This window comes from Polistes dominula, unplaced genomic scaffold (genome assembly GCF_049000335.1).
Source record: "Polistes dominula isolate Pdom_NZ unplaced genomic scaffold, Pdom_raw_medaka contig_77, whole genome shotgun sequence".
NCBI classification, from domain to species: domain Eukaryota; kingdom Metazoa; phylum Arthropoda; class Insecta; order Hymenoptera; family Vespidae; genus Polistes; species Polistes dominula.
The window spans coordinates 1,813,535-1,840,743 of record NW_028301152.1 but is presented as its reverse complement, the minus strand read 5'-3'; the positions used below and the strand labels follow the sequence as shown (position 1 = coordinate 1,840,743).

The window sequence follows — 27,209 nt, the reverse complement described above, 5'->3', positions numbered from 1 at the left end:
CGCGCGTGGAGAGGGGCACACGAGAGACTCTCTGATGTGCTCCTCCATACGCCCTCCCACCGAGAGAGCTTATCTTTATGTCTCTTATCCACTCGGCCACCGCCATTGGCGGTGGATATCCGTGAGGCGTGCCCAAGTACGACGATTGGTTCGCAACCAGCCACGCCGAGACGTGCGATCATTCGCCGCCTAGTATGTTCCTACGTCTCGTTGGTCGCAACTTTCCTCCTATCAGTGGATACTATGGCCGATCAAGTCACACCCAAACCCACCCCTCTGTGCTCCAATTGAACCACCGCCCTTCCACCCTTTCTTCCTTTCTTCCTTCCCTTCTTCCTTTCTTCTGTCTGTCCTTCTTTCTTTCGAAGACGACCGCGGATCCGGGAAAGTCTCCATGAGAAACCAAACGAAACTAGAAACGTTCTGATCGCGTCCTCGATAAAATATTCCTTGACGTACGTTCCGTATTCGACGGTTGGAAATAATTCATTGCTCCTTTTGTTCTTTTCTTTCCTATACTCGTCGTGTGTTTCGAATTTTGTAAAGCAAAAGTAGTGTGAAACGTGTATTGTGCGTTTTTTCATCTTACAAGTTATTTCCACGAAATTAACGATCAGAAATACAAATTTGTGTTAAACGTATTTAAACTTATGTAAGAACTAAAAGCGAAGGGATTTATGGTTTTCGGCATTACGACTTCTCTTTTGTTTCTTTTGTGAAGTGTTACGTACATCTCAAATAATGGATGTACTTATTAAAAGAACTTAAATCATTATTATTTTCGTTCGTAACTAATCAAATCTAAATTAACGAGGAGAGTAATTTTGTAAGAATGGAATACGAGGTTTTCTTCTTAAGATTTTATTTATAAAATATTTCTTCAAAATCAATCTTGACTTTTATGACACTTTTTATAACTTTTAAATATTTGAAATAATGAAAAAGAAGAAAAATTTTCATCGAAAAAAAAAAAAAACACAACGTGAGAAAAATAATGTTCTACTTGACTAATAAATTCAATTCTTGTTTGAAAAGTGCTTGGATCGACATCTGTGAGATAAACTACGTATTAAATTTATTTTCTAAACTGTAGCACCATCTATGATACTCTAAATTTATCAGTACTAATTCATAACCTCTTGTTTTACTTTTTCTTCACCAAAGAAATGGCATCTTCTATATTGAGATTTATTAGAACATTTCATTCTTTCCAGAATTATCATGTCGTGGAAAATGGTACTTATATTTTTCAAAATTATCTCTAGCATTATATATATACATATTTTTTTTTCCTTATTATTATTCTTTCATTATATTATCAAGTTGTCATATTTGACTCTTTCATTTTCTTTTAGGTAGCAAAATTGTCTCTTTCATGTATAATCATAACTTTTTAAAGACTCATATTCCTATAAACAACAGCACACGGAATACATCATTTTTTAATAAACGTAAGTAATAATTTTTTCATTAACTTTTAACATACTTCTTTAATTAACATACTTCTCTCATACATTTAACAAATGTATAGGTCCTGCTGAACAGTTATGGAAAGGTGTTACTAGCGTTAGTAATGCAGGAAAACGGAGAGGTAGAGCACGTGGATTGGCAAGAAAAAGGATTTGAACAGGGGTCAAGTTATTGGCCAGGGAAAAATACCAATACAGTTTCCTGGGTTAAATGTACCAGTTATTCATGGAAAAGAGATATTGCAACAACATAAACTTCCCGAAGATCCTGAAAGACAAGAGAAGCTTATTAAATTGCGTGATTCTATGTCAAAAGCGAGACGTATTAAATTGTCTCCTTTGGAACGTGGTTGGACGAGTTATAGACCTGGAGGAATGAAAATAGGTCCTCCTGAACCAGTCGGCGATGGTACTATTTATTTCTCTTTCATTTCCACACAATTTAATATATTTTGTATAATTTAGAATATTATTGTGCGTAGATACATTTGAGGGTTTTGAATCATGGGTACTGGAATGTAAATTAGTTTCTACCATGACTAGTAATCTGGGACGTAAAAGTAGAGTTAGTGCAATGGTTGTAACTGGTAATGGAAATGGATTAGCTGGATATGCTGTAGCAAAAGCAAAAGAAACAAAACACGCTTTAGCTGTAGCCAAAAGAAGAGCTGGAAATAAAGTGGTATTCTTAAATAGATACAACAATCATACTGGTAAGATATATTCCTATTTTAACTTTATTACGTATTATCTAGTTCAGTTAAAATAATATAAATAAGTATTATAATATTTTTATATAAATAATAATTGTTAAAACGTTTGATATTGAAGTTGTACATGATTTTTATACGCAATGTGGAAGGACTAAGATATTTGTACACAAAATGTACGAAGGCTATGGTCTTGTTTGCCATAGAGCGATAAAATGTTGTTGTGAAGCAATTGGTATAAAGGACATTTATGCTAAAGTAGAAGGTGCTATAAATTATCAGAATATCATAAGAGCATTTTTCGAGGGTCTCTTAAGACAGGTAAAATTATAAAAAAGAAATTTTTTACGACATTGTACTTAATCCTTTATTATTTGACATACATTATATATTACGTACATATTTATAGAAAACATTCCAACAAATGGCAGATGAGAAAAAGTTACATTTGGTCGAATTTAGAAAAGAAAACGATGATTTCCCTGTCGTTGTTGCTTCTCCGGCTAAAGTAAGAACATCAGATCAAATACAACCAAACGAAATTTTAGATTTTAATCAATATTTAATGAATGGTAAAATTGTATTGAAGAAAAAGAAACCTCCACCATTCTTTACTAAACTTGATTCTTGGGCCGTACGTCTAAAGAAAATTGAACCTCTTAGAAATAAGAAAGATGTTAGAATAAGATTGCTCGCAGAATATGGTGATGTTCGTAGTTTCCTTGCTGATAAATATCCAGAAGCAAGAGCGTTATTATGGTCGAAAAAACGAGTAATGGCAGAAAAAGCAGCGAAGGAGAATCAATAACTTGAGAATATTCTTTCAAGATTGTAGGAATTTGTAATTAGTTATATATAAACTGTAACTAATAACAAATAAAAATAACATCGATCTATTGTTTGAATAAAGAATTTACGAATAAATTAAAATTTTATTTAATCTGTCACACATTAAAATAAAATAATAATAATTAATTTTATGATTAAATAAATTAAAATTAAAATAAATTATTGTATATATATAATAAAATTTTATATAAACCATCAACATTTACAATGTCAAATTTTGATTGTTACATTCGCATTTACATAAATAATTACCATTATTTCAATATATTGATATATAAATTTAAAATATAAAATTTCACTCAACACCAAATTAGTATATACAATTAACATATAAAAACAAAAATAATAAACAATGATTTTATATATCGCGTGTGTTATTATTCAAATTAATACATAATTTATTTATCCTTAACCGTCTTTATAAAAGAAAACGTTTTATTCAATAAAAATCTGAAAAAATAATTAGAACATTTAATAGCCAATAAGAATATTTCTTTAAGAAAAATGGGAATATAAATGCAATGCAATTGGTTGATAATTACTGACATTGTTTTCTTAGTAAAATTGATCTGTCAAATCTTTTAAAACAATAATCGAGTAATGGGGTCATCATTAAATTGATGTAAACAATAGTATCTAATGAATAATATGATTTCTAATTATATCAATAAATATTTATTTTCTCTTTATATATATATATATATATATATATATATATATATATATATATATACGTATTCCTAGAATTCAAATGTAACGAGTTGTGTCTCTCATTGCGTCAAACGTTTTGTAAATAACTATAGTAATTGCGTGTGTGTATGTGTTGTGTGATCTCATCGTTACCACTAGTTTGTTTTAGCTACTAAATGTTACCATTTTTATTTTCATAATAATTAGATCAATTCTTTTATATTATTCTCCATATTATTTTCACTGCATAGCTATCATACGTAGTATATCCATATATATATTTATATAGTCGAAAATTTTTTTAATCGAGAAACGGTTGTACCTGACGATACATATCGATAGTATCTCGACCACTCAGAAACGGTAATTATCCATCCACAGGATGATTTGGTGACGTCCTATTCAAAGATGGCGGTGACGAGTAAGCCATGTTTTTTGTGATGTTCGTGCAGTAGACAAATTTTTCAGATTTGTAAATCGTATAAGCAAAATGGCTGATGATGATCCGTGGTTATTAAAAGAAGACGGATACTTGAATGTTGACGCCGAGTGTAAAAGCATAATCTATCATGCGAATTTAAATGTATTACTGATTACTACTAGTAAGGCGCAAGTATACGTATTTGATGTTAACTCTGGCGTAATTTTGCAAAGAAGTTCTCTTTCAGGTAAGCATTTCGATCTTCCGACAATTCAACATTTAACTATTAAGATTATAAAACTATCCCTTAGCATAATATTTTATTATGTTTTTTATTTTTAAATCGGTATTCGTTTGAATTTCATGGTCAAGGTCGTATACGTGCGTTGAACAGCAGGAATGATTACAATTTTTTCCGTTAACGTTTTTTTTTTTCAGATACAATGATCGATTTATAATTGAGACAATACATCTCTATCAATATGTTTAATATTTCTTAAAGAAATAATATTAAATCTATTTCTTCATTGTATTATAACGTGCCAATTAAATTTACATTGTGTTTCCAATCCTTCAGTTACATTTATTTGCTAATTTAATTAAATTTTATTATTATTATTATTATTATTATTATTATTATTATTTCTACTATTATTTATAATATTTTTGTCACTTACTAATAGATAATAATGATAGCAGTGAAAAACAATTTAGATAACTATAGATAATAACTATACTAGATAATGATTGTGCATTATATCTATGTATTTAATTACCAATTGTCATTTTTTTTCAAGAAGAAACTTAGTCATGTATATTGCTATTTCCTTTTTATCGTATCTAAATAATATGCTAGTATGTAGATAATAACTTTATAATATAATAATATTTAACTTTAATGCTAATCCAATTTGTTTTATATATTTTAAAGAAGTAATAAATATAATATATCTAAATGATAATATTAAATATGAAATTGAAATATATAAATAATCTTATAATTTTCATATTACATTTATTTTATCAGGGTTGATTATAAAGACATTTTTTGTTCCTTTAGGTAAACCAAATAAGAAATTACAAGGTATATATATAGCTGATGGCATAGACAAGGTATTATATACTGATGGAAGTGGTATTGGTGTACGTAGCGATTACAATGGTGTCCTATTGTTGGATACTATTTTACAAACTCCTGTCTCACGTAGCGAAGACGTCGTAAAATTAGAACTTTTGCTCTCTGAAGCTACATTATTACATCAAAGTTTGCGACATATGGATTTACCTGGGATTGATCACGTACAAGAAGTTTTACAAGAATTATCGACTAAACTTCTTGCTGCTCAGGTTAATCAAAAGAGAGGTATAAAAGCTCTAAAGGTATGGTTTTCTATATTACAAATTAAATATGTTATTATAAAATTATTCTTTAAAAATTATTAAATAAAAAATTGCATTTATATACTTTACAGTGGAATACAATATGTTTGGAATTACCACATGGATCTTTGAAGTCGGTATGTTCAGGAATGGCCCTGGAATTGAAAAGGCAAAACAAACATATACCAGCATTGCCCATTGCTTGGGCCATTAATGAAAGATTAAATGGCCTATTGCCTACCCTTGTCTTAGAAGGTGGTACTGCCGATAGAGCATTAATGTTTAGTGAAGCAGCACGGCGTGATACATTTTCAAAATGGCCACATATGAATTACAAGTAAGTGTAGTTATAATATAATATTTTATTTCATTTGTGTGTATATAAATGATGTATTAAGATAAATCATGGGGTAAATCATTATGAATAATTATTATTTTATAGATGGGCACTTCCTGATCGGATGGCACAGGCTGGTTTTTATTATCAACCTAATGCATCAGGAGATGATAGAGCAATGTGCTTTACATGTAAAGTTTGTTTGGTTTGTTGGGAACCAACGGATGAACCATGGTCGGAGCATGAAAGGCACTCCCCTGCGTGCCCTTTTGTTAAACGAGAATATACACAGAATGTACCATTATCTGTTACTCTTGCAACTGCTCCAGCACGTGAATCTAGCAATGTAGATATTATAGGAACAACAAATGTTTCTGGCTTAGTAGCTACAGCTTCATGTAATGGTCATGTTAATGTTTGGAATGTAATGAACCAATTAAAGGTAACATTTTAATACTTAAAATAATATGTTATTAAAACATATTGTAATATTGGCTGATTATGCTTATAGGGTGAGGTAGCGTTTTACATTGCACCTTCTGATCAAGAAGTGAATAATAAAGAATCCATACAGTTTTCCGCTACAAGGAACTTGACCTCTTCATATTTAACAAATCTTGGTTCAGATTCTGACCTACTTTCTGATTATAAATCTTTAATGTCGCATAAATTACAATTAACAGCGCTATCAATAGTTGGAGCTCCTAATTCTATTAAGAAAGACTCTAAAAGTGCTTGTTCAACAACATCATCCGTACAAATGGATACGTCTGATTCAAAAATTAGACCCTGTTTGGTGTGTGGTGTTACAGTGACAGTGACTAATCCTTCTCAGTTGAGAACTTTAGAAAATGTGTGGTCGTCATCAACAGATCTTGCTTCGTCATCATCACTAGTACGAGCAATGAATAGTGTAAATAGTGCTGCCAGTGATACATTGGATATAATGAAAGTTGCGGGTGATAGGTATGCCCCTTCAAAGTCTCATTACTTAGTACTTTATGATTTTCATCACAAAGCAGTATCAACACAATCTACAAAGGAAGAAAATTCTAAAGATTCAAAAAATAAAAAGACTCTCTCTGGAACTGGAACTAGTGCTAGCTCAAATGGTGAAAGACAAGAAAATTTGTATCCAGAGCTTTTCCTTGGTAAATTTTTATATGAAGTACCAGTTATTGAAGATGTAGATTCGGATACGGTTGTCGGATCGCATTTTGATGGTACAGTTTCAACAACTGTACTTACCGCATCATCTTCCAATGGTATTTACTCTACGCCAATAGGAATGACAGTTCCATCTACTGTAAGTCCATTCCATGCTGTTAATTTAAATACCAATAATGGAGTAGAACAATTTGCATCAACATCTGATTTAACGGCAAACAAAAAACCTATTGATATGTTAAAAATGTCAAAGTCAGAACCAGTAGTTATAAAAACAGTTTCTATCGATGCACCGGATAATCTTAAAATTACATCCATTATACCATTTAAGGATGGAAGATACTTATATGTTGCAATGTGTCCAATATTAGAAGATACTGTTAGCGATTCTTCTCTTACTTCTATTTCTACAAAAATGGAAATTGACGAGGAGCGTACATTCTTTCCACAAAAAAGTTATATGTACTGGGATCATCATGAAACTGGAAGATTAATGAATGGTGAAATACGTAATAATGCAGACAATACAAATGTTGTTCTACTCGTTTATGCTTTGGATTTCTCAGGAAAAGTAGTCAGAGTTGCATCAGAACCTATAATTAGAAGAGAATTATCTTCTGAACAAGCTCCGATTGAACATGTGCTATTACCAATTCAAGAAAAAAATACAGATACATTACACGGAATTAATGCTACTACTAATTCTTCCACTAATTCTAGTGTTCAAGAACCATCTGGTCAAATAGCTCTTGTATGTAGAGATGGTGTGATCAGATTATTGAATCTAAGTACCTTAAAAACTGTCAATGAAGCTAAATTAGATAGTCGCAAATTCATCTCAGCAGCATATTGTAACAGTATGTTTTAATTTACATCAGTAAAATTCGCATAAATTCATATACAATAAAATTGGTTTAAAAATGATTATAATTTAAAATTGTTGTGTAGGTTTAGAGAGATTGTGTGCATGCACTGACGATGGAGCACTTTACTTTTTTGTTACTTCAGAAGAAGAAAATTTTACAGAAGACAAAGAAGACATCGAGGATGTTAATATGGTTATAGAAGATGGTTGCACCAATGTACAGTATGTATATAAAAATATAATTAAAATTAAATGGCTATTATAAATATAATAATATATTTTAATTTTTCTAAAAACAATAGGAATTTATAATACTATTATAGTAAAATAAAAATATTTTCAGGGATTCAATAATAGCACATAGGCCAAATTTATCATATACAGATTTACGAAGTCTTCATGAATTGACGAGGTTTGATAGACATTCACCGGCGTACGGGGCTACTGTTCCACCTTGTTGGAGTGAAATAATGCAAGCACAAAGACAACGTCGTCATCCACAACATCATCAATCGGAAGATCAACATCATACACGGACGTGGCGCTTACAAAATGATACGTACGTTGTTTACTTTACTTGGTATTTATTTTAATGCATTTGTTTTTAATGAAATTGTCGTCTTTTATTTTTATATTTTATATTTTTTATATAGAACTACTTGGGACGAACATGTATTCGAATTAACGTTACCACGAAGTGCAGCTGAAAACATAGGACATATTGATGTACATTTTAATCTGCATTCGTTGTGTCAGGAATTACCAATAATACAGGTTACTTTACTCAAGCAAAATATAAGAAGAATTGGGCATAAAACATCTCCACTCACTCCAGTGGATGAAAGAATAGAATTCAATATAAATAATGAACAAAAGGGAGAAAATCCAGTTATTACAGACGAATATCAACGTCAACATAATACCGAAATTTTATGCGGGCCAATTGATTTACATCATTGTATGGATTTATCTTGTCGATCTGGTTGTGTCACTCTTACAAGTCCAAAATTATTCCATTCCAAAGCTAGAACTCTACTTGTACATATTAAAGCACTGATTGACCCTTCAAAAGATGGGGTAAGAATGGGATTTTATTAAACATTACTGCTAGTAATTTATTGTTACTATTAACTCTTTTGTTTATAGGCAACAAAATCAAAAAGTAATTCATCAGATAGCAAGCCCCCTACTTCCAAAAAATTAAGAATAATAGAAGTACGACCATTATTAGTTCCTGTTAATCCCGTTGAATGTTATATAGGTAAACATTTTAATTAATTTAAGAGAGTTACATGTGAAAAATATTTATATTGCATTTATTATTCTAATTTCTATAATTTTTTTTTCAAGGATGTGATTGGATTCATGAAATATCAATAACTGTGAGATCAGTATATCCTACAAGTATACCAAATGCAAAAGCACAAAGATGTGCTATGCTAGAATCTAAATTATTTTTCGACAGATTATTAAACATCGCCTGTTTGCAAACGTCAGATAAGTAAGTATAACACTGAGTGAAAGCTAAAAAAGCTGGTAGAGCTGCTATAACACAAAGTATTATATGTAAACACATGTTGTTACAGATCCACTGTTACACAGTCCATTGCATTAGACATTCTTATATGGATAGCATCAATAAGATTAATCAGGTTACGTGGCGTTCAAAACAATGCTGAAATAAAAGCATTTCAATTAGAAACTATACGTTGTGTTCAAGAACATTTACCAAATTTATTAAAAACCTGTCTTCTCCACGCTGGTAGAAGTATAGCACATAAATGTGTTAAATTAATTATTTTGTGTAGCGGGTAAGTAACTTTGTATAAATTGTTTGTATAATATTGATTTTTCAAAATGATCATTAATATAATTTTCTTCTCCATTTCTTTTTCTTAACAGAGGTTTTTACAACTTGGAAGATCCACCATCTCAATCTTTTGACGAAGCAACACTGTCAGTTTTGGTAACTTTGCTACCATCGATTGTAGAAGTTCAATGGGCTGGATCATTGAGATGGCTTCAATTATTGATTACGCGATTTTTACCATTGGATAGAAATCACAATGTAGCCCAACAATGTGCCACACTAGTGCAGCACATTGCTGCTGAAATGTCTAATAGAGTAAATCCTTATCATTTATTACTCGCAACAAGGTATTAATCATATATACACACATATTGCAGTTGAAATAGATATCATTATTTTAATCAATATTGTAATATCTTTTGCATTTTAGATTCGGCTTATACAATACTCCGTTTGAAACAGAACTTTTCGATCTTGATCCACCGGTACCATCCAAATGCAGTTCAATGTCTACAACATATGCGTCTGTGGTAACTGGCGATCAAACAAATTCAGCTCCTACATCTTCAAATGCTACATATTCTCAGGATACTATTGATTTAAGGGACCTACTTACACTGCCTGCACATCCAGCTAGTGAACTTATCGTACCTAGCAAACTAAAGGCTCTTTGTAACGATCACAATATGAAAGGTCTTCTTGAGGTATATACTTTTTTTTGAATTGCTCTTATTTCTTGCTTGTATACATTTATGTACGTAGAAACATGTAAGAAAATGCAATATTAATTATTATTGTTTTATTTATGTAATTCAGGTAGAACCTCTTCATTTTACTTGTCACGCCGCTTCAGATGGTACCAAGATGGAGAAAATTGGTCCTGGAGTCTATACAATGAATATTGGAACTACCCTTTATGAAAACAATGCAGCCAGTAACAATGGTGTACTCGACATCATTCATCGTGCTTATGTAAGTTTATGTTTTTATAAAATTGATAAACATTTAATCTCATTAAAAACATTCGCACATGTTATGTATCACACAACTTAACATGAAGTTACTTAACTGTCACACTGGTAAGAAAATATGTATTGATAAAGTGACAGGTCATCAGTGGTTAAACAAACAATACAGCATTTTTTTTTCTTTTTTTCTTCTCTTTTATTTTTATTTTTATTTTTTTTAAATGAATAAAATGACGCAAACATATAAATGTCACGAATAAGAGGTTTTCATTAGATATCTACAACAATAATAGAGTTTATTGCTGTCCCTGACCATTATGTAAAGTAAACTTTTTTAAGTGTTTTGTAAATGGAAAAATCGTTATCTAGATAGAAATCATTGTACATTGTAGAGCTTGGATGCTGGATCGCTAGGACCAGATGTTCAGACTAAACCAACATCTACGTTATGCGATTTGCGTAGAGTGTATACAGGAAGAGTCTTAAAGAAGCCAATTCCACAACTATTACTCACATCTGATGAACAATCAGATTGTGATGAAGCTAACGATACATCTGGTGATAACCAGACTTGGCATAGCACGCAAAGTGATATACCTAATTCACATGTATTAAATTCTACCATATCAAAAGAAAAGTCATCTGTTCAAAGTATCAATTCTGCTGTAAACAAAGTTGAAGACAGCAATTCTAAAAAGGTAGATTGCATAGATGAAAATTTGCATTTTCTTACTTTTATTCTTGAGTTAAATAATTTATCATTTGTTATTCTATCATTTTTATTGCTTTGTTAAAATGCCGTTTATAATTCAAATTTTTAACTACTGAATGTATTAAAAAGTGACAATCTTAGACGAAATAACGCAAGATGCATGAGTTATCTGTAATGTTCGTTTCATATATTATCTGATATCTTTTATGTATATATCATTTTCTCCTTTTTACACGCAACATCTTAAAAACTATTGTTTACACAGTGGCTTATTATATAACCATCAATGTAGTAAATCTAAGCTCTATTAAGTACCTTCTAGATCGTTGGTTTAGCATATGGTAATTAAATGATCTGTCCATTATAGGAAAATGAATAATTTAATGAAACAACATATTTCCTTGTTTAACTGTTTATAAAAGGTATTTGTGGAGGGTACATTATTATTAAAGATTCATACTAATATTCTTATACTGATAAAATAATGTGTGAAGAAGAAGTGGGATTACATTATACAATTATATGTATATAAAATATTTTTGAACTTGTTGATATAAGTATTCAATTACGTATTAAACATAATTTATATTTTTTTTAGGCTCTATTTAATCTCATTTATTTGAATAATTTTAATGAAAAAATTATAAATGAATTATTAATATAATTGTATTAACATTGATTAAAGATAATTTAACAAAATAATTAAATATAATTAAATATAGAAATGTATTCAATATTTTAGCGAGAAGATATTACATTTCCATGGGGAAGATTATTAAGCTGGCCACCTCAACAGGCATTAGTGGTTGACAGAATGCATTCTGGAGCTCGTCGATTTGTGGTTCTCGATTTTGGATCTCCTATACTACTTACTGATCTTCTGATTCCTTCCTGTTGCGACTTGGTGTCATTGTCTATAGATATATGGACAAAAAGCGAAGAAAGTGATGGCACTCGTCTGATTGTTGCCACAGATATTGAAAGTAAACCATTAGTTATTTGCGATCTTCAACCACCACCGGTGTGCAGATATCTTAAGGTACAATAAATTTGAAATATTTTTTATGTCTCTTTCTCTCTAACTTATTATATTATTTACTAAAAATCTTCTATTTATGTTTAGATTACAACAATTGGTCGTTATGGTATGCCTACAACAGCATGCAAGATTCCATTAGGGATGTTCTATGGGCATATGGTAGTTTTACCAGGGGAAGATTATTCCGAATTAAATAATTCTCTTCCAGTTAACGATGATACATCAGATACTTCTTTACAAACTACTATCGATACCCAATGCAATATACTGTCAGCACTTGCAGAAGATGTACAGTGCAGGTATACTTTAAATATATTTATCAAAATATTTCATATTAATGAATATTATATTAATCAATTTTTATTTATTTACTTTTTAGATTTAGCTTAGCCACAGAGAGATTAAAAAGTTTATTGGATCCATTGTTGTGTTCAGAAATTCCTAATGTAATGCACATGCAACATTATTTGTGTTGTACTAAAACGCCTAATGAAAATAAAGAGCAGCCATCTGTAAAAATTCTTTCGACATATCAGGTTATTATTATGTTATTATATCAACATTATTATATATATATTATTATTATTTTATATTCTTTATAAAATAATTATTAATGCGTATTGATATTTATATTCTATAGGAATGTCTAATGTTTCAACGTCAATTGAATATCGTTCATGCAGTAAGACGGCGACTTGAATCATGGAGAGGCTCTTCAAACATGGTAGCTTCATCTTTCGTAGATGCACCTACCGATAAATTGCGTGTTCTTGGAGAAACCTTACTCGATATTCTTCTATACACTGTATATGAAATTGGACCTGTTCCTAGCGTATGTAATTTTATTTTTCAAAATTGATGAACTTTGTCAAACAATTTAATGATCTATTATTTTTGCTATTGTTTAGATACCAATGTCTTTGTGCGAAGTTTTTACACCATTTACCTGTGAAGAATTTTTCCATTCAATTTGCGTTGTTACACCAGCACCACGTTTACAACTTCATGCGGCTACACTTCTTGCTCGTATGGCAGGCCATCAACCTTGGTGGGGAAATTTTTTGTCAAATACTTTAATCAAACTTTATTCATCTACATCTACACAAATTTTTCCTCAAGATAGGTAAGGTATAAACTGGTCATTAGTTATTGAAATATAATGATTTATAGATTCATAATATAAAATTGTGATACGAAATATTTGATTTTTTAGAGTATTTATTTTATTAACGTTTCTTGGACGTAAATCATTAATTGCTGGAGGTAATAAGTCCTCGGTAATAGATGCAATGGTTCGTACATTAGGCATATTATTGGCTCCATTGTCAGTTACTGAGATACTAAATCCTATTCAACTGGATACAACCCTTATTGGTTGGGTTCTCCTATTTCTCTCTGTATGCTTAGATACAACAGCGACTCCGCCGTCCTGTTCTGACGATAATCAGGAGAAAAATAAAGAACAAGGTATATTCTCACAATTGTTACAATATAAAACTGTATAAGTATATTTTAGATGGTTTCAATTTAATAAAAGTGATTCCACTCCTGACTATATCATTTCATTTAAATAGGTACTTTTTCTCGTTGGGAGTTTATTCAAGGAGAATCCGCAATGCAAAGGAACTATGTAAATGCCACTCGTTCGTCATCCTCACGTAGTTATCGTAAAAAATTACAAAAACGTCTTATGCATCGTAAACAACAACTTCAAGAAATGGAACAAGCAAAAAAAGCTTTCCACGCATTTTCACAAGTATGTATATATATATATATATACATGTATATTTTCTTCTGTATATAATTAACGCATAAAGTATTATTCTATAAATTTAAATTAATATCTCGTTGAACGTATAGGCTTGGACACCACTTTCTCCTCAGCCTGCTACCATGTACAGTAAAATGGAAGCAACATTAAAATCTCAAGAAAGATTTTTCAAAAAAACATTGAAACAACACTCTACTAAACATCTCAAAGATGTTCTTAGTATGAGAAAAAACGAATTGCAACACGTTCCTCGTAGTTCACGAAGTCAATCGCAACCTAGTACAAGGTATGTTACTTTATTTTACTTTGCGTGAAGTAAAAATACTAAAGAATGCTTAAATATGGATTTTTAATCTATTTTATATTTTTATTGATTGCAGTAAAGGTGAGGCGGATTTGGAAATAGAATATATGACCAATTTACCTTATCAAACTGTTTTACCAGTGGCTCGCGGTCTTGTAGCTCTTATTTTACATAATTCTTCTAATGTGGACATGTTCCTGTTAGCATGTAAGGTAAAGTGAAAGCTTTTTATTATCAAAATTTCTTGTTTCTATTTTTGACTTATAGTATTATAGTATGCAGCAATATAAATTATATACAATTAATATTTAATATATAAAACACGATCGTGTAAATTAATAAAAAAAAAAGAACTTCTTATATTAAATTTCAAATTAGTTTTTAAATAATCTTCGATTTGTATTACTGCTTAATATTGTACTGTCTGTGTCATTTGATCATTAAAGCATTAAATTAGTATTTTCATCAAATACTAGAACAGCAGGTTAAGAATTTATCAAGATGCAACATGATTATTAAGTCTACGTTTGTGTATAATCGTTTCATAATATTTTATTAAATCTTAACTTGCTTGTTCAATGTATTGCACATATCAAACACATAATCATTGAGCTTTTCCGTTATATGCTTTATAATTAAATTTATGAATTGTCGCACCTAGGTAGTCGCTAGGCTAGTGGTATCCACACGTCCTGCAATTAGTTTGTGTGAACTTATGACCGAAGAACAGCTCTTAAAGTTAGTCAGATTGGCAACGGGTACATCTGATGCTGCCTGGTCATCACATGCCGTTTCATGTCTTCTACAGGATTTATTAGAAGGTATAAATATATCGCTTATTTCCAAATTTTGGCTGCGTTAAATAATTATTAATATTTGTAACTTCTCTTGTTAATTTATTTAAAAAAATTTCTGTTTTTTTATTTATTATATTCATATTCGTATTTAAAACGTATTTTATAGGAGGACGATTATATCCAAGACCCTGTTCTACTCACGAGGGAAGTCCGGCTGAAGATAATTTTGAATCTGTAGATGAAACTCGAACAACAGAAGAAGATTCAGTAGGTCCACCTGGAACCAGTAACTCTACAGTTACTTTAGGTGGTAACGATGAAGGATTTGCTGAAGGTGAAGGAGATGAGGACGTTCAAGATAGTATTGTGGTGACATCATCTTCAACACCAAAATCTAATGGTTTTCTACCTTCGCTTTTGGAATCAGATGACAGTGAACTTGAAGATTTCTTGGATGATATATTCGAACGTGGAAAAAATATGTTAAAAAAAGGCAGTACAGTTTCTAAAATATTAACTTCAGCCAGTTCAGGGTACTTTTTTCTTCTATCTTTTCTTGTTTATTTTTATTCTCGTTATATATTTATGAAATTTATTTTAATTTATGATTTATTAATGTTGTATTTTTAGCAGCATTTCTTTGGCTATGGATGAAAGATTGGAATATGGTGTTGAGATGGGAGTAGAAATTTCTTTAAGAATATTGTCTACTCTTGGCATGTACAATTTACCTCATAGCATAAATTCAACGATACATGTACGTTTATTAATTTTTTTTTTTTTTTTGTATATTAAGAAATATTTATTATATATATATATATATATATATATATATATGTACATTTTAATGTAATATTTTCTCTGAGACAAATGTAATTATAGGTTCCAACGGAAACAAATCGTTTTGGTCAACAAACTTCAACGCGTACAGATTCTTCTTGGACAGATAGGGGACAAGAAGTTTGGAATTTATCAGATTCTACTCCATCTAGTTTATCTATGCTAACTAGATGCTTTGATAGAATTTTCACAGATTTATACCTACAGGTTAGTTACGAGTATAATAATTGACAAATGTACTTATCTTTTTTCTATATGATGTTAATCATTAATTTTTTATATAGAATTCAAGAACAAATTTGGAACTTGTACTTCAGTTATGGTTAACATTGAACTTAGATGCTGCTCCTGAACAATCTAATTCAACCACTCGATTTGATCCATTTTTAACACCTGTAATTCCATTAAGCTCTGCAGCTATTTCAAGTCTCGTATCGGCACTTTCTTGGTAAGTAATTATTTTTTCTAACTTTTAATAATACAATACTATATACGGATTTATATACTTTACAGGCATCCAGATGTTTCTTTACGTGCATGGTGTCTTGCTTTACAATGTTTTACTTTAGCAAGTAATCAGCCATTACAAACAAATTGTTCAGAACATGCGAATAATAGGCCACTGGCCGAGTTTTACGGTGGTATGGCTAGCTGTATCGTCAAAGAACGTAATATAGGACCTATGCTTCTTAGATTATTATCTGGTAGTGGATTAAATGTAAATACTATGGACAAACAATATATTATGGTAGGTTTTTAGTTGCGGCAAATGAATCATTTGTTACAATAATATAAGGATAAAAAAAGAAGAGAATTTATTTATCGGTATATATATATATATATTTTTTTTTATTCGTTAATTTAGGTAATTATTCTTTTTATTAATTTAATAGGCCGGTCCTACAGTGTGCCAGGCTCTTCAAGATTTTCTTGTTAGACTAGAAATGAGATGTGATGTAATAACACCTGGCAGTACTTTGGGTAACGTCTTGAAAGACCTTCTGCTATGGATAGTTTATCAACTTGTACAACCGGGCGGTGCTCTTGTTTGCAGAAGAGGTCCTTTAGATGCCCAGTGCAAGCTTATAACCTCGCTTGTTAATCTTAACTTCGATAATACTGATTTAGGAACAGCAATGAGTATATCTGAGTGTGTTGGCATGTTGGTTTCAACATACGTTAGAAGTTCTGGAGGTATTATATTGTATATAATATAATATATATTTAACATTATATATACATTATTAAATACTAATAATTATTTAAATTCATTTAGTTGGAGCTCAATGCAGTGGAGCTGTCGATTTGGCTAATCAATCCAGCGGATTTGGAGGTCTATTTGCTTGTGTACTTGGTGGTGATGCTAAACAAGGTCGTCCAGCATCTTGGGATACATTAGTTGTTGCATTAATTAAATTAGTGTGTCGATTCATTCAAACGCCACTTCCAAATGTATGTAATTTCTTTCAAATAAGTTAACTTCTTTAAGCATACTCGTACATGTGTGAATTTTCAATAAATTTAGGCTCGACCAGTTCGATCAGATGGTTCATCGGACATGGATTCTGAAATAACTACAAATCTACGGAATAATAGTAATGATCCACAGGTTGAAGTGAATATTTCTCAAACAGATGAAAGCAAAGCTGCTGAACAACAGACTTCAATTCGTCTTCAACAATCCACGAATAATAAACCTCGGGTACCTTGCGTCGCAGATACTGGTAATTATACATTGTTTTATTTGTATATTGACAAATGTTATTATATTAATCAATTTTATAGATTTATATTGATATAAATAATCTTTGGTTTTTTTTTTTGTAGTGTTGCAACACGAACCTACCATGATGCGATTGTTGGGAGCTCTCGGTTATAGTAGTGGTTCTTCTCTAGTTATGCTTTTAGGAGAAAATGCTGGAACAGGAGCAGCTACAGAGCTTGGGGATCCGGCTTCAATATTAGATGCAACTTTTCAACTTTTGACTATTCTTATGAGAAAAGCCAGTAATCCATCTTTGGTCCTTGATCCTCTCTATAGATATTTATCGTCATGTAAGTTTTTACATAGTACGAGTATATCTCATGTGTGATTAATTTTAGAATAACGTTATCATTTTTTAATTTATTACAGCATGCCCACAAACCGAAATGGATCGTCAGTTTGGTGTTATGCAATTGTCAGAACCACTGTTTTGGTATATCATAAAAGTTTTAGATAATGAAACGTCACTATCGTTATTTACTAGGATGGGTGGTGTGAAAGTACTTTGTGAAAATCTAGTAAAATCAAGTATGAGTAACAATAATAGCTCATCGTCTCCTGGTGTAATTGCGCTAGTAATGGAGCACTTGTCAAATGCAGCAAATGTTACACCTGCGTCTTCTTCAAGTAGCAAAAAAGCTGTTAATACATTAGAATCTTATGAGGATGGTTTATTAAATTTTGCACCATTGGGAACAATACCTTGGCTGAATCCAACTGTACAACCAGCCGATGTTCTTATACAAAGTGTTGCACCTCACAGACGAGCAAGAACAGCCACTTGGTCATATCACTTCTATCCAGACGAAGCATGGCATGATCTTACTATTACTTTACCTTGTGCTATACTTCTAAGAAAAGTAGAACTTCAACCACATCTTACATCATTAGCAAGTAAGTCGCTAATTAATAATATTAAGAGATACGAGGTTATATGGATTATTGTTATTTATATATATATATATATATATATATATATATATATATATATATATATATATAGATGATGATGATAATTATTATTATTATTAAATAATATTATATTAAAATTTATTTTAAATAGCATGTCCGTCGGCCGTAGCTCTTGAAATTTCAAGAGAAAGTAACAGTCCTTTAATACCTGTTTGTCCTCCAATGCCGACAGCAGGCTTAACATTCATACGCCTAACTTTGTCACAACCAGAAGTAGCAACCGCTGTTCTTATAAGATTATACAAACCACGTGATTCTACTAATATCAATTTAAGTCAAATAAAGCTATTGGGCACAACGGCATTTGGTGACATTAAAACGAATCATGATTCCGTGGATGAAGAACAACTTACAAAAACAAGGTAAATATTGTTAAGCTTGCCACATCATAAAGCTTTGTTAACGTACGTTAATATTTAGATGCATTGTGAACTATCATGACTATGAAAAAAAAGGAAAAATAAAACTAAATAAACATTTTGTAATACTCTCTAGCTTGGGATGGTTGCGATTGTTACATCAGTGTTTATCCGTAAGCACTCCAAACAGCGAACTGGTGGCTGAAGTACTTAATTCTGCAGCTTCGGTTCTAGGCCTTGTCGAGGCATGTTGCAATCTTCTATTACTCCCAGCACCATCTTTATTTACTCCTGACTTGGAAAGGGTTCTATTACAGTTAGGCTTACATTCTCGAGAGCTTGGACTTCGTCTTATTAATCTTTTACTCAACAACAGGTCTACTCCTTTCTTTCAAGGTACTATTTAATGGGTTGGGTATATTCTTTAATTTTCACGATCAAAATACTTGTGTACTTCAATGTATAATTAAAATAATTATCCTATACTAAACGTTTACCATAAAAATCTGCAGGCACTTCAGCAACACAAGAAACATCAGCTATTCAGTTAGTCGTTGAATTACTTCAACAACTTTGTTCTATCCAAGATTCCAGTACTGAAGCTCGCATGTCAGCAGTCCTCTCTTGGCTTCAGACAACTGCTAGAGTATCTCATTCATATACTAGCTGCAATCCTAATCCTAGTACTTCACCAACAGTATACATCCATTGTGTATCATCAATAATTTGGAAGGCACATCAACAACAAAATCTTAATTATGATTTACAAGCTCTTTTAACTGATGACCTTTTTAAGTAAGTATAAAATTTGTTTTACATTATTAAACTATAAAAAATAATATTATAAAAATATTAAATTCTAACATTGCATATATATTGTAGTGATTTATATAAATGGACCTTAACACTTGGAACTAATTCAGCTTTGAAACAATCAATTGATTCTACTCTTTGCGCATTCTGTTACGTGAGACCATCTTTATTCCCATTACTTTTACAAAGAGTACGAATACTGGTTCCAAATTTGGCAACAGATCATTCTGCATCTATATCTGATGATCGTAAAGAAAGTAAGAGAAGAACGGATAGTAGAAACAGTGAAATTGATACTGAAGAATGGTATTGCCGGTTCGTACTACCAGAATATAAACGTTTAGATTTAACAGAGGGTCAATTACTGACTGTAGCTGCAACTGCACGATCTCCACCTGGTATTCAACAATTAATCGATTCTGGATTACCTGCATTACTTACTACATCAATTATTGATTTCTGTAATTCGGAGAAATCAAAGCAATCCCAAAATAAGACATTAATGGAACAAAGTTATCAGAATAATTCTTCAGAAAACTCAAGCATAACGGATAATGATAAAACTACAGAAACTTCTTGTCCGTCAAATAATAATGCAAGTGGTGGTTTGAGCATGACGGATCCAGAAAGTATAGCGATGGTGTTAGAGTTCTTAACGCTCGTTTGTTCAGAAGGTAGAATGCGCGATTGGCTTGGAACGGAAGGTCGTGGATTTTGGTTGCCTCTATTATCTCTTCTTAGTAATCGTCCTATTGAAAATCCATCTGTGTCTTCTATGAGATGTTCCAAAATGAATGTTTCTTATGCATCTTTGGAAAGTGCTATGATCAAATTCCTATCAAGATGTTGTTGGTGCCATCGTGCAAATCAAAAGTTACTTGCTGAACTTCTTATGGATGTTATCTCACAACAACGAACAACGTCCAATTTACGTTATCTACACGGTATTTCTGGCTTTACAAGAAGATTAATTTTGCAATTACTTTTGGAAGGTGAGAAAGTATTGGTATCTGTATCTTCTGAGGCGCCAATGAAAGCTTCCAATAATGCGGCAAATCAAAATACACCATCGATGCCTCCACATCCAGCTTATCCTCTTGGACATTATCATCAATTGCTTTATATGTCTACACAATCAACAGTAGCAGATATACTTCAACAAGTATCCGGCACTTGGCTTTTATTATTACTACCAAACACTTATAAAGGAAATGAAGCTAGCGCAAGTGGAGCTAATCGTTGTCGAGAATTATGGGAATCAGGTATGGCATTAGTGGTCGATACTCTTAGCGTAGCCGCAGGAAATACAGCAAAAGATAAAAGAGCAAAAGAAGCATCCAACAGATCACAAGCTCGTGGACCTGTAATTCGAAAGTCACGTTTAACTACTGACGCTGCAACAAATACAACAACTAAACCAACAAATAATACTGCTCAGACTAATTCGACAAATACCGCAAATCAACAGTATTTGATACATTCGTCACGACCGAATACACCTTTACCACCACAATTAACTATTGCTCAGCTTCTTGCAATCGCCGAAGATAGTGGAATATCTGAGCCTTGTTTACATCTAATATTAAAGCAACGTAACAAAGATTCAAAAGAAGATGTAACAAAACAAAGTGACAGCGAGTTATTAAATTATAGGAGTATAGAAAGTTCTTTGGATGTATTTAGTACAGGTGGTGGTTTGGCAGTATTAGCTTGTCATCTTCCATTGGTCTATCCAGACCCTGGTAGGCCTTTACCTTTTACAGAAAAATCACCATCTCCAGAAGAAACTGACGCAGATTGGGTTAAATTTCCACCTTCGGATGAGATTTATGCTGATTTAGAAGAAGATACAACTACGTCTTCGCCAAGAACAGTATCTCCAGCTCCTTATGTACCACCACACTCTCTCGCTGCATTTGGTTTATTTTTAAGACTACCAGGATATGCAGAAGTATTATTGAGAGATCGAAAAAGGGCGCAGTGTCTATTACGACTTGCTTTAGGCGTTTCGGACGACGGTGAAGGTGGTGATGTCCTAACGTCACCGCTAGCTGCTTCCTTACCAACTTTACCATTCCAAGTCTTAAAACAATTACTCGATGCTACGCCTCCGACCACGGATGATGGCTTACTTTTAAGAAGAACAACAATCGACGTAGGAGCTATGCTTCTTTTGTTAAATTGTTTGGCCATATTCACTCATCAAACTGGTCATAATGATGGTTTAGAACAAAAATTAGGCCAAACCAGAGGTCGTAGCGATGATAATTCGCATTTGTATTGGGCTAAGGGTACTGGATTTGGTACGGGTTCGACACAACAGTCATGGAATGTGGAACAAGCTTTGTTAAGACAAAGATCTGAAGAAGAACACGTTACTGTTCTGGTTCAAGTTTTAGCAAGTTATATTGGTTCTGGAAGTCAACCTCAAAGAGAATTACCAGCAACATTCCCAGATCTATTAGCACGATCTTGTTTACTTCCAGCATTGTCTTCGTATCTACGAAATGATTCCGTTTTAGATGTGGCAAGACACATTCCTCTATATCGTGCAGTTTTACAACTTTTAAGAGCTATGGCTTTATCCACTCAATTAGCTCCTCTTTTGTTACCAAGAGCTTCAAGATTGGGCGAACAATCTATTGTATCTTTATTATCTAATATGAGAGTTTGTGTAGATACCTATGTGCACAAAATTAATCGAACAAGAGGTAACAAAGCCAAAGGCGTACCCAAATATCCCGATGATACGGAACAAGACGAGGGTTTGGCTACTTTAATACCAGATATTCAGGAAAGTGCCATTATAGTGCAAAATGCTACAGCAAGATTAGCGAGTATTGGTGATGATTTACCTGGACCAAGTCCCACTGCTCCGGAATTACCATTGCGTTCAGTCGAACAACGTTATTTAGAGGTTATGAAAAATTTACGATTTGATACATATGAAATGATAACAGAAAACACAGATGGGGGTGGATATAAGTTTGCAGTATCTTATCATTTTGAATCTAATATGAGAGCATCAGGCGAAAGAAGTCATCCAACAAGGATGAAGCGTTTAGCCCAAGAAGCTGTCACTTTATCTACTGCATTACCTCTTTCATATAGTAGCAGTGTTTTTGTTAGATGTGACCCTGATAGATTGGATGTTATGAAGGTGCTTATAACGGGGCCTGCGGAGACACCCTATGCCAATGGATGTTTCGAATTTGATGTCTATTTTCCTCCCGATTATCCAAATAGTCCTATGCTAATAAATCTAGAAACAACTGGTCGCCATACTGTGCGCTTTAATCCTAATTTATATAACGATGGTAAAGTGTGCCTCAGTGTGCTTAATACATGGCATGGACGACCAGAAGAAAAATGGAATGCACACACAAGTAGCTTTCTTCAGGTAATTGTTTCTATCAATCGTAATTCTTAATGAAATCAATTGTAACGTTTGTTACTAAATTGTATTCCCTTATTCTTAGGTTTTAGTATCAATACAGTCGCTTATTCTTGTATCTGAACCTTATTTTAACGAGCCTGGGTATGAAAGATCAAGAGGTACATCGAATGGGGCTCAATCTAGTCAAGAGTATAATGCGAATATTTGCCAAGCTACAGCTAAATGGGCAATGCTCGATCAAATTCGCAATCCAAGCCCTTGCTTCAAAGAGGTACAAATTTATTATATTATCCTATATTTCGCGCGCGTATGTTTTTTTTTTTTTTCTTTATTAAAATATAAATAATATTATATTGAAATGATTTTGAATCTAATAATATTATTAATTCTCTTATTAATATATCAAAGGTTATACACACTCATTTTTGGATAAAAAGACACGAAATCGTGGCTCAATTAGAAGGTTGGATAAGGGATATGGAATTACGTGGATCGGATCGTCGATTTGGTCCTGCTATTTCCTTAAATGCTTTGGCCTTGAGGGTAAGTTATATATATTTAGTATATATTGATTCTTTGTAATTGAAATGTTTTCCATGACTATAACACAAATTAATATAAAATGTAACAAACAAAATATTAAGCTCTAAAGAAAAATTAACAATAAATGAAAAATACATTATAGAATATTAAAAAATATTTGTTTATTTGTTAACAGAGGCATTATAGGTTATTAAGAGAAGAGTTGAACAAACTGCCAACACCCGAAGGTTTAGAAGATTTGATCGAACCGCTTCCATCTCCGGGCTCACCTATTGAATTATCTGGGACTCCGGGTACACCCAGTACACCACCTTCGTCAGTAGGTCCTGCTACCACACTGACTACATCAATAAGTAATTCTACTATCGTCCCCATTAGCAACACCAGTGCCAGCAACCATGTACATCATGATATCGATACGGATGTTGAAATGGAGAAGATGGTTTCAAAAGTGTGTGAATAGCTAAAGGATGTTAATAGACATTGTTGGACATTTTGAAAAGTCTATTGTTTGTGTTATGGTGAAACAAATAACTTGACTGATCGAAATTGCGAAGATGTCTTGCTAAGTGAATTTGATTACTGGCAAATTCATTGACACTCGACAGTGATTTTACTTTGAGAGGTAATAAATAAATATCTTTTTGCGATTGTGAAAAGATGACAATGGCTAAAAAGAAAGAAAGAAAGAAAAACAAAATGATGACGATTAAAGGAAATTAGTGTTTGAAATAGGATTAAAAAAAAAGAAGAAAAAAAAATGATAAAAAAAAAAAAAGATAAAAAAAGAAAAACCGTAGAAAGATGGGATGGATACAGAACGAGGGAAAGAGAATGAGGGAATGAACAAAATTGTATGAAAGAGCAACAGAGAGAAAGCGAGTGTGCGTGCGCGGGAGAGCAAGAGAGAGAGAGAGAGAGAGAGAGAAAAAGAAAAAAGAGAGAGAGAGAGAGCGTAAACGAAAGTATGTTTGTGGTTGCTTGCATGCGAAATAGCGTAAAGAGAAAATGTAATGATCGAAAGTTGTGTGCGAGTGTAATAATAAAAAAAAAAAAAAAAGGAACTCTTATGTGTAGTAGATACTTTTTATGGCTGCTGCTATATTATATGTACTATGCATTCTACTACTTCATACTATTTGTAAGTACCACCTCTTACTCAAATATTTATTATATATGTTCCTCGTTTATGTAGCCGATATCATCATCCCTGCGTGCAATGCGATCGAAATGATGAAATAATAACATTTAGTAAAAGCAGAAAAACAAAAGACGACGACGACGACGACTTAGATAAAACTGGTGTAAAGTATTGAAAGATAATCTTCGCGCTTCGAGGAACGATCTGTAATACAATGAGTCATCCTAGGGATTAAAGAAAATTTGACATCTTCTAAATAAAATCACTATTTGTAATCGTATTAGCAAACTTAAAACACATAATAATTTCGTATGAAAATTGACATCGTATATATATAAAAGAATAATAATAAAAAAAAGAAAACAAACAATTACTTTGTTTCAAGTTGGTGGTCTCTAATTCGTCTCTACCTACAAGTTTTATTTTATTGTTGTTAATATTAAACACGAATATATATATATACATGCACATATGTATATACACATATGTGTACAGGAACAATTGTATCGCGAATTTAACGTTAAACGATTAATTATTACATTTGTATTATTGTGAGTAGAAACGATGTAAGAGACACGATAGAAATGTAGTGTTGAAATTTGTGTGCCTGACAGAACATTCTCATATCGAGGTTATATAATTTTATTGTATTCGTTCTTTTTTTTTTGTTTTTTTTTCCATACCCCTATTTTTCTTTTTATTTCTTGGTTTTTTTTCTTTTTTTTTTTTTTTTTTTTTTGTATTGTTCACTTTCTCTCAATTAAAAACTAGTTTAGTATAAAGCGTGTCATTTGAAGAGTTTTGGAAAATTTAACGAATATTTTCTTTATTAATTTAACAGTAGCAATTATAACGGCATTTTATCACGCGTTCGCGTTTTTACAAAAAAAAAAAACATAATTATAGCGTGTAAAAAGAAAGGAATTTTTTTTTTTGAGAATGTACTTTTTTTACATAATGTATTTTTCTTTTCTTTTTTTTTTTCTTTTTTTGTTTTTTCATTAAAATATATCTTAACCCTTATCGGACGTCAGTCACGTTTCCCCGTGACAACGGTATTTTGGCGTTGCCCTCATCTATCACATAAAAATAACAAACCGAAATATCTATATTGCATATAAACCAAAATCGGCTACAATCTAATGAAAATCGTATGAAAAAACCTGATGACCAACAAGGGTTAAATATTAATGTGCAGCCAGGGAGACATTTCGGTCGTACTTATTTATTACGCCATTTTGTCTTCTATTCAAATGAATTACTTGAAATCCGACTTGTTTGTAATATATTGCATTTGATATACATACACACACAGCACATACAATACGTATATATATATATATATAACTATACAATTGGATTATGCAGTAAAGAACAAATTTGATATCGTTTGCGTTATAATATAAAAAAGAAACATGCAAAAAGGATCGTAGATAATTATTTATAGTGCGTCCTATCACCATAAAAATAATTACACAATTAGCGGTATAAATTAAAAATTAAAAAAAAAAAACAAAACAAAACAAAAAAAAAAGCATAGACCTGTCATTATGAAATATCAACGATCGTGTACAGTAAATAATATAAAATGCGCCATAATCATAACAGTATACACCATACGATTAAATGTTTGTAATTCTAAAATAACTGAGATGATGTTCCATTGTAATATTTAAGTCCTAAATGGATTCCTATGCAATAGATCGATTAATTAAAATATTAAATTAAAATGTATGCAACGAGGGGATGGGGGCGTGGGCGTGTCTCAATAGTTCTTTATAATAAACGATTATTACACATCATCGTAGAAAACAATTCCTATTGGCAACAACGTATATTTCATATTTATTATTGACGATAAATTATTTATATATGTGTTGTTTGATATATTTTTGTTTGTTTTTGTTTTTCTTTTTGTTTTGTGCAATCAATCAATCGAACATTTTCTTTTGAAGTAACTGTTTCCTTATAAATTCTATAAATTAAAAACGTATCTATCGTGCTTGACATTAATAAAATTGAGAAGAAAAAAAGAAACGTAGAGTTGCTATTTGAAAAAATAAAAAAAAAAAAATGTGTTTATTAAAAAG

The 27,209-nt window shown here is 31.7% G+C and overlaps 2 protein-coding genes across 5 annotated transcripts; both read left to right on the top strand.

Moving 5' to 3' along the window:
• Positions 1-26: 26 nt before the first annotated feature.
• mRpS5 (mitochondrial ribosomal protein S5) lies at positions 27-3,109 on the top strand. Its single transcript, XM_015316479.2, is given in 7 exon segments — positions 27-1,236; positions 1,356-1,451; positions 1,532-1,606; positions 1,609-1,878; positions 1,952-2,182; positions 2,301-2,500; positions 2,589-3,109. Coding segments are annotated over 7 exon segments (1,341 nt in total). The 5' UTR covers positions 27-1,166; the 3' UTR covers positions 2,988-3,109.
• A 1,009-nt stretch (positions 3,110-4,118) lies between these two features.
• Bruce (BIR repeat containing ubiquitin-conjugating enzyme) lies at positions 4,119-26,921 on the top strand. Of its 4 annotated transcripts, none has more exons than XM_015316421.2 (42): positions 4,119-4,386; positions 5,200-5,519; positions 5,612-5,856; positions 5,962-6,298; positions 6,368-7,880; positions 7,972-8,110; positions 8,232-8,447; positions 8,542-8,965; positions 9,035-9,149; positions 9,239-9,389; positions 9,475-9,699; positions 9,791-10,045; positions 10,129-10,402; positions 10,515-10,670; positions 11,059-11,364; positions 12,121-12,417; positions 12,502-12,716; positions 12,797-12,953; positions 13,058-13,249; positions 13,326-13,540; positions 13,631-13,884; positions 13,992-14,173; positions 14,278-14,474; positions 14,569-14,704; positions 15,154-15,313; positions 15,456-15,822; positions 15,923-16,046; positions 16,172-16,336; positions 16,414-16,577; positions 16,643-16,877; positions 17,023-17,323; positions 17,406-17,581; positions 17,655-17,853; positions 17,957-18,184; positions 18,264-18,788; positions 18,958-19,228; positions 19,362-19,621; positions 19,738-20,020; positions 20,108-23,438; positions 23,518-23,706; positions 23,844-23,978; positions 24,154-26,921. In XM_015316421.2, the coding sequence occupies exons 1-42, from the start codon at positions 4,209-4,211 to the stop codon at positions 24,439-24,441; spliced, it is 14,100 nt and encodes a 4,699-aa protein (XP_015171907.1). In that variant the 5' UTR covers positions 4,119-4,208; the 3' UTR covers positions 24,442-26,921. The 4 variants fall into 4 exon arrangements, with proteins under 4 accessions (XP_015171907.1, XP_015171906.1, XP_015171909.1 ...); XM_015316420.2 differs by having other exon boundaries at positions 15,920-16,046; XM_015316423.2 differs by lacking the exon at positions 11,059-11,364.
• The last annotated feature ends 288 nt before the right edge of the window (positions 26,922-27,209 follow it).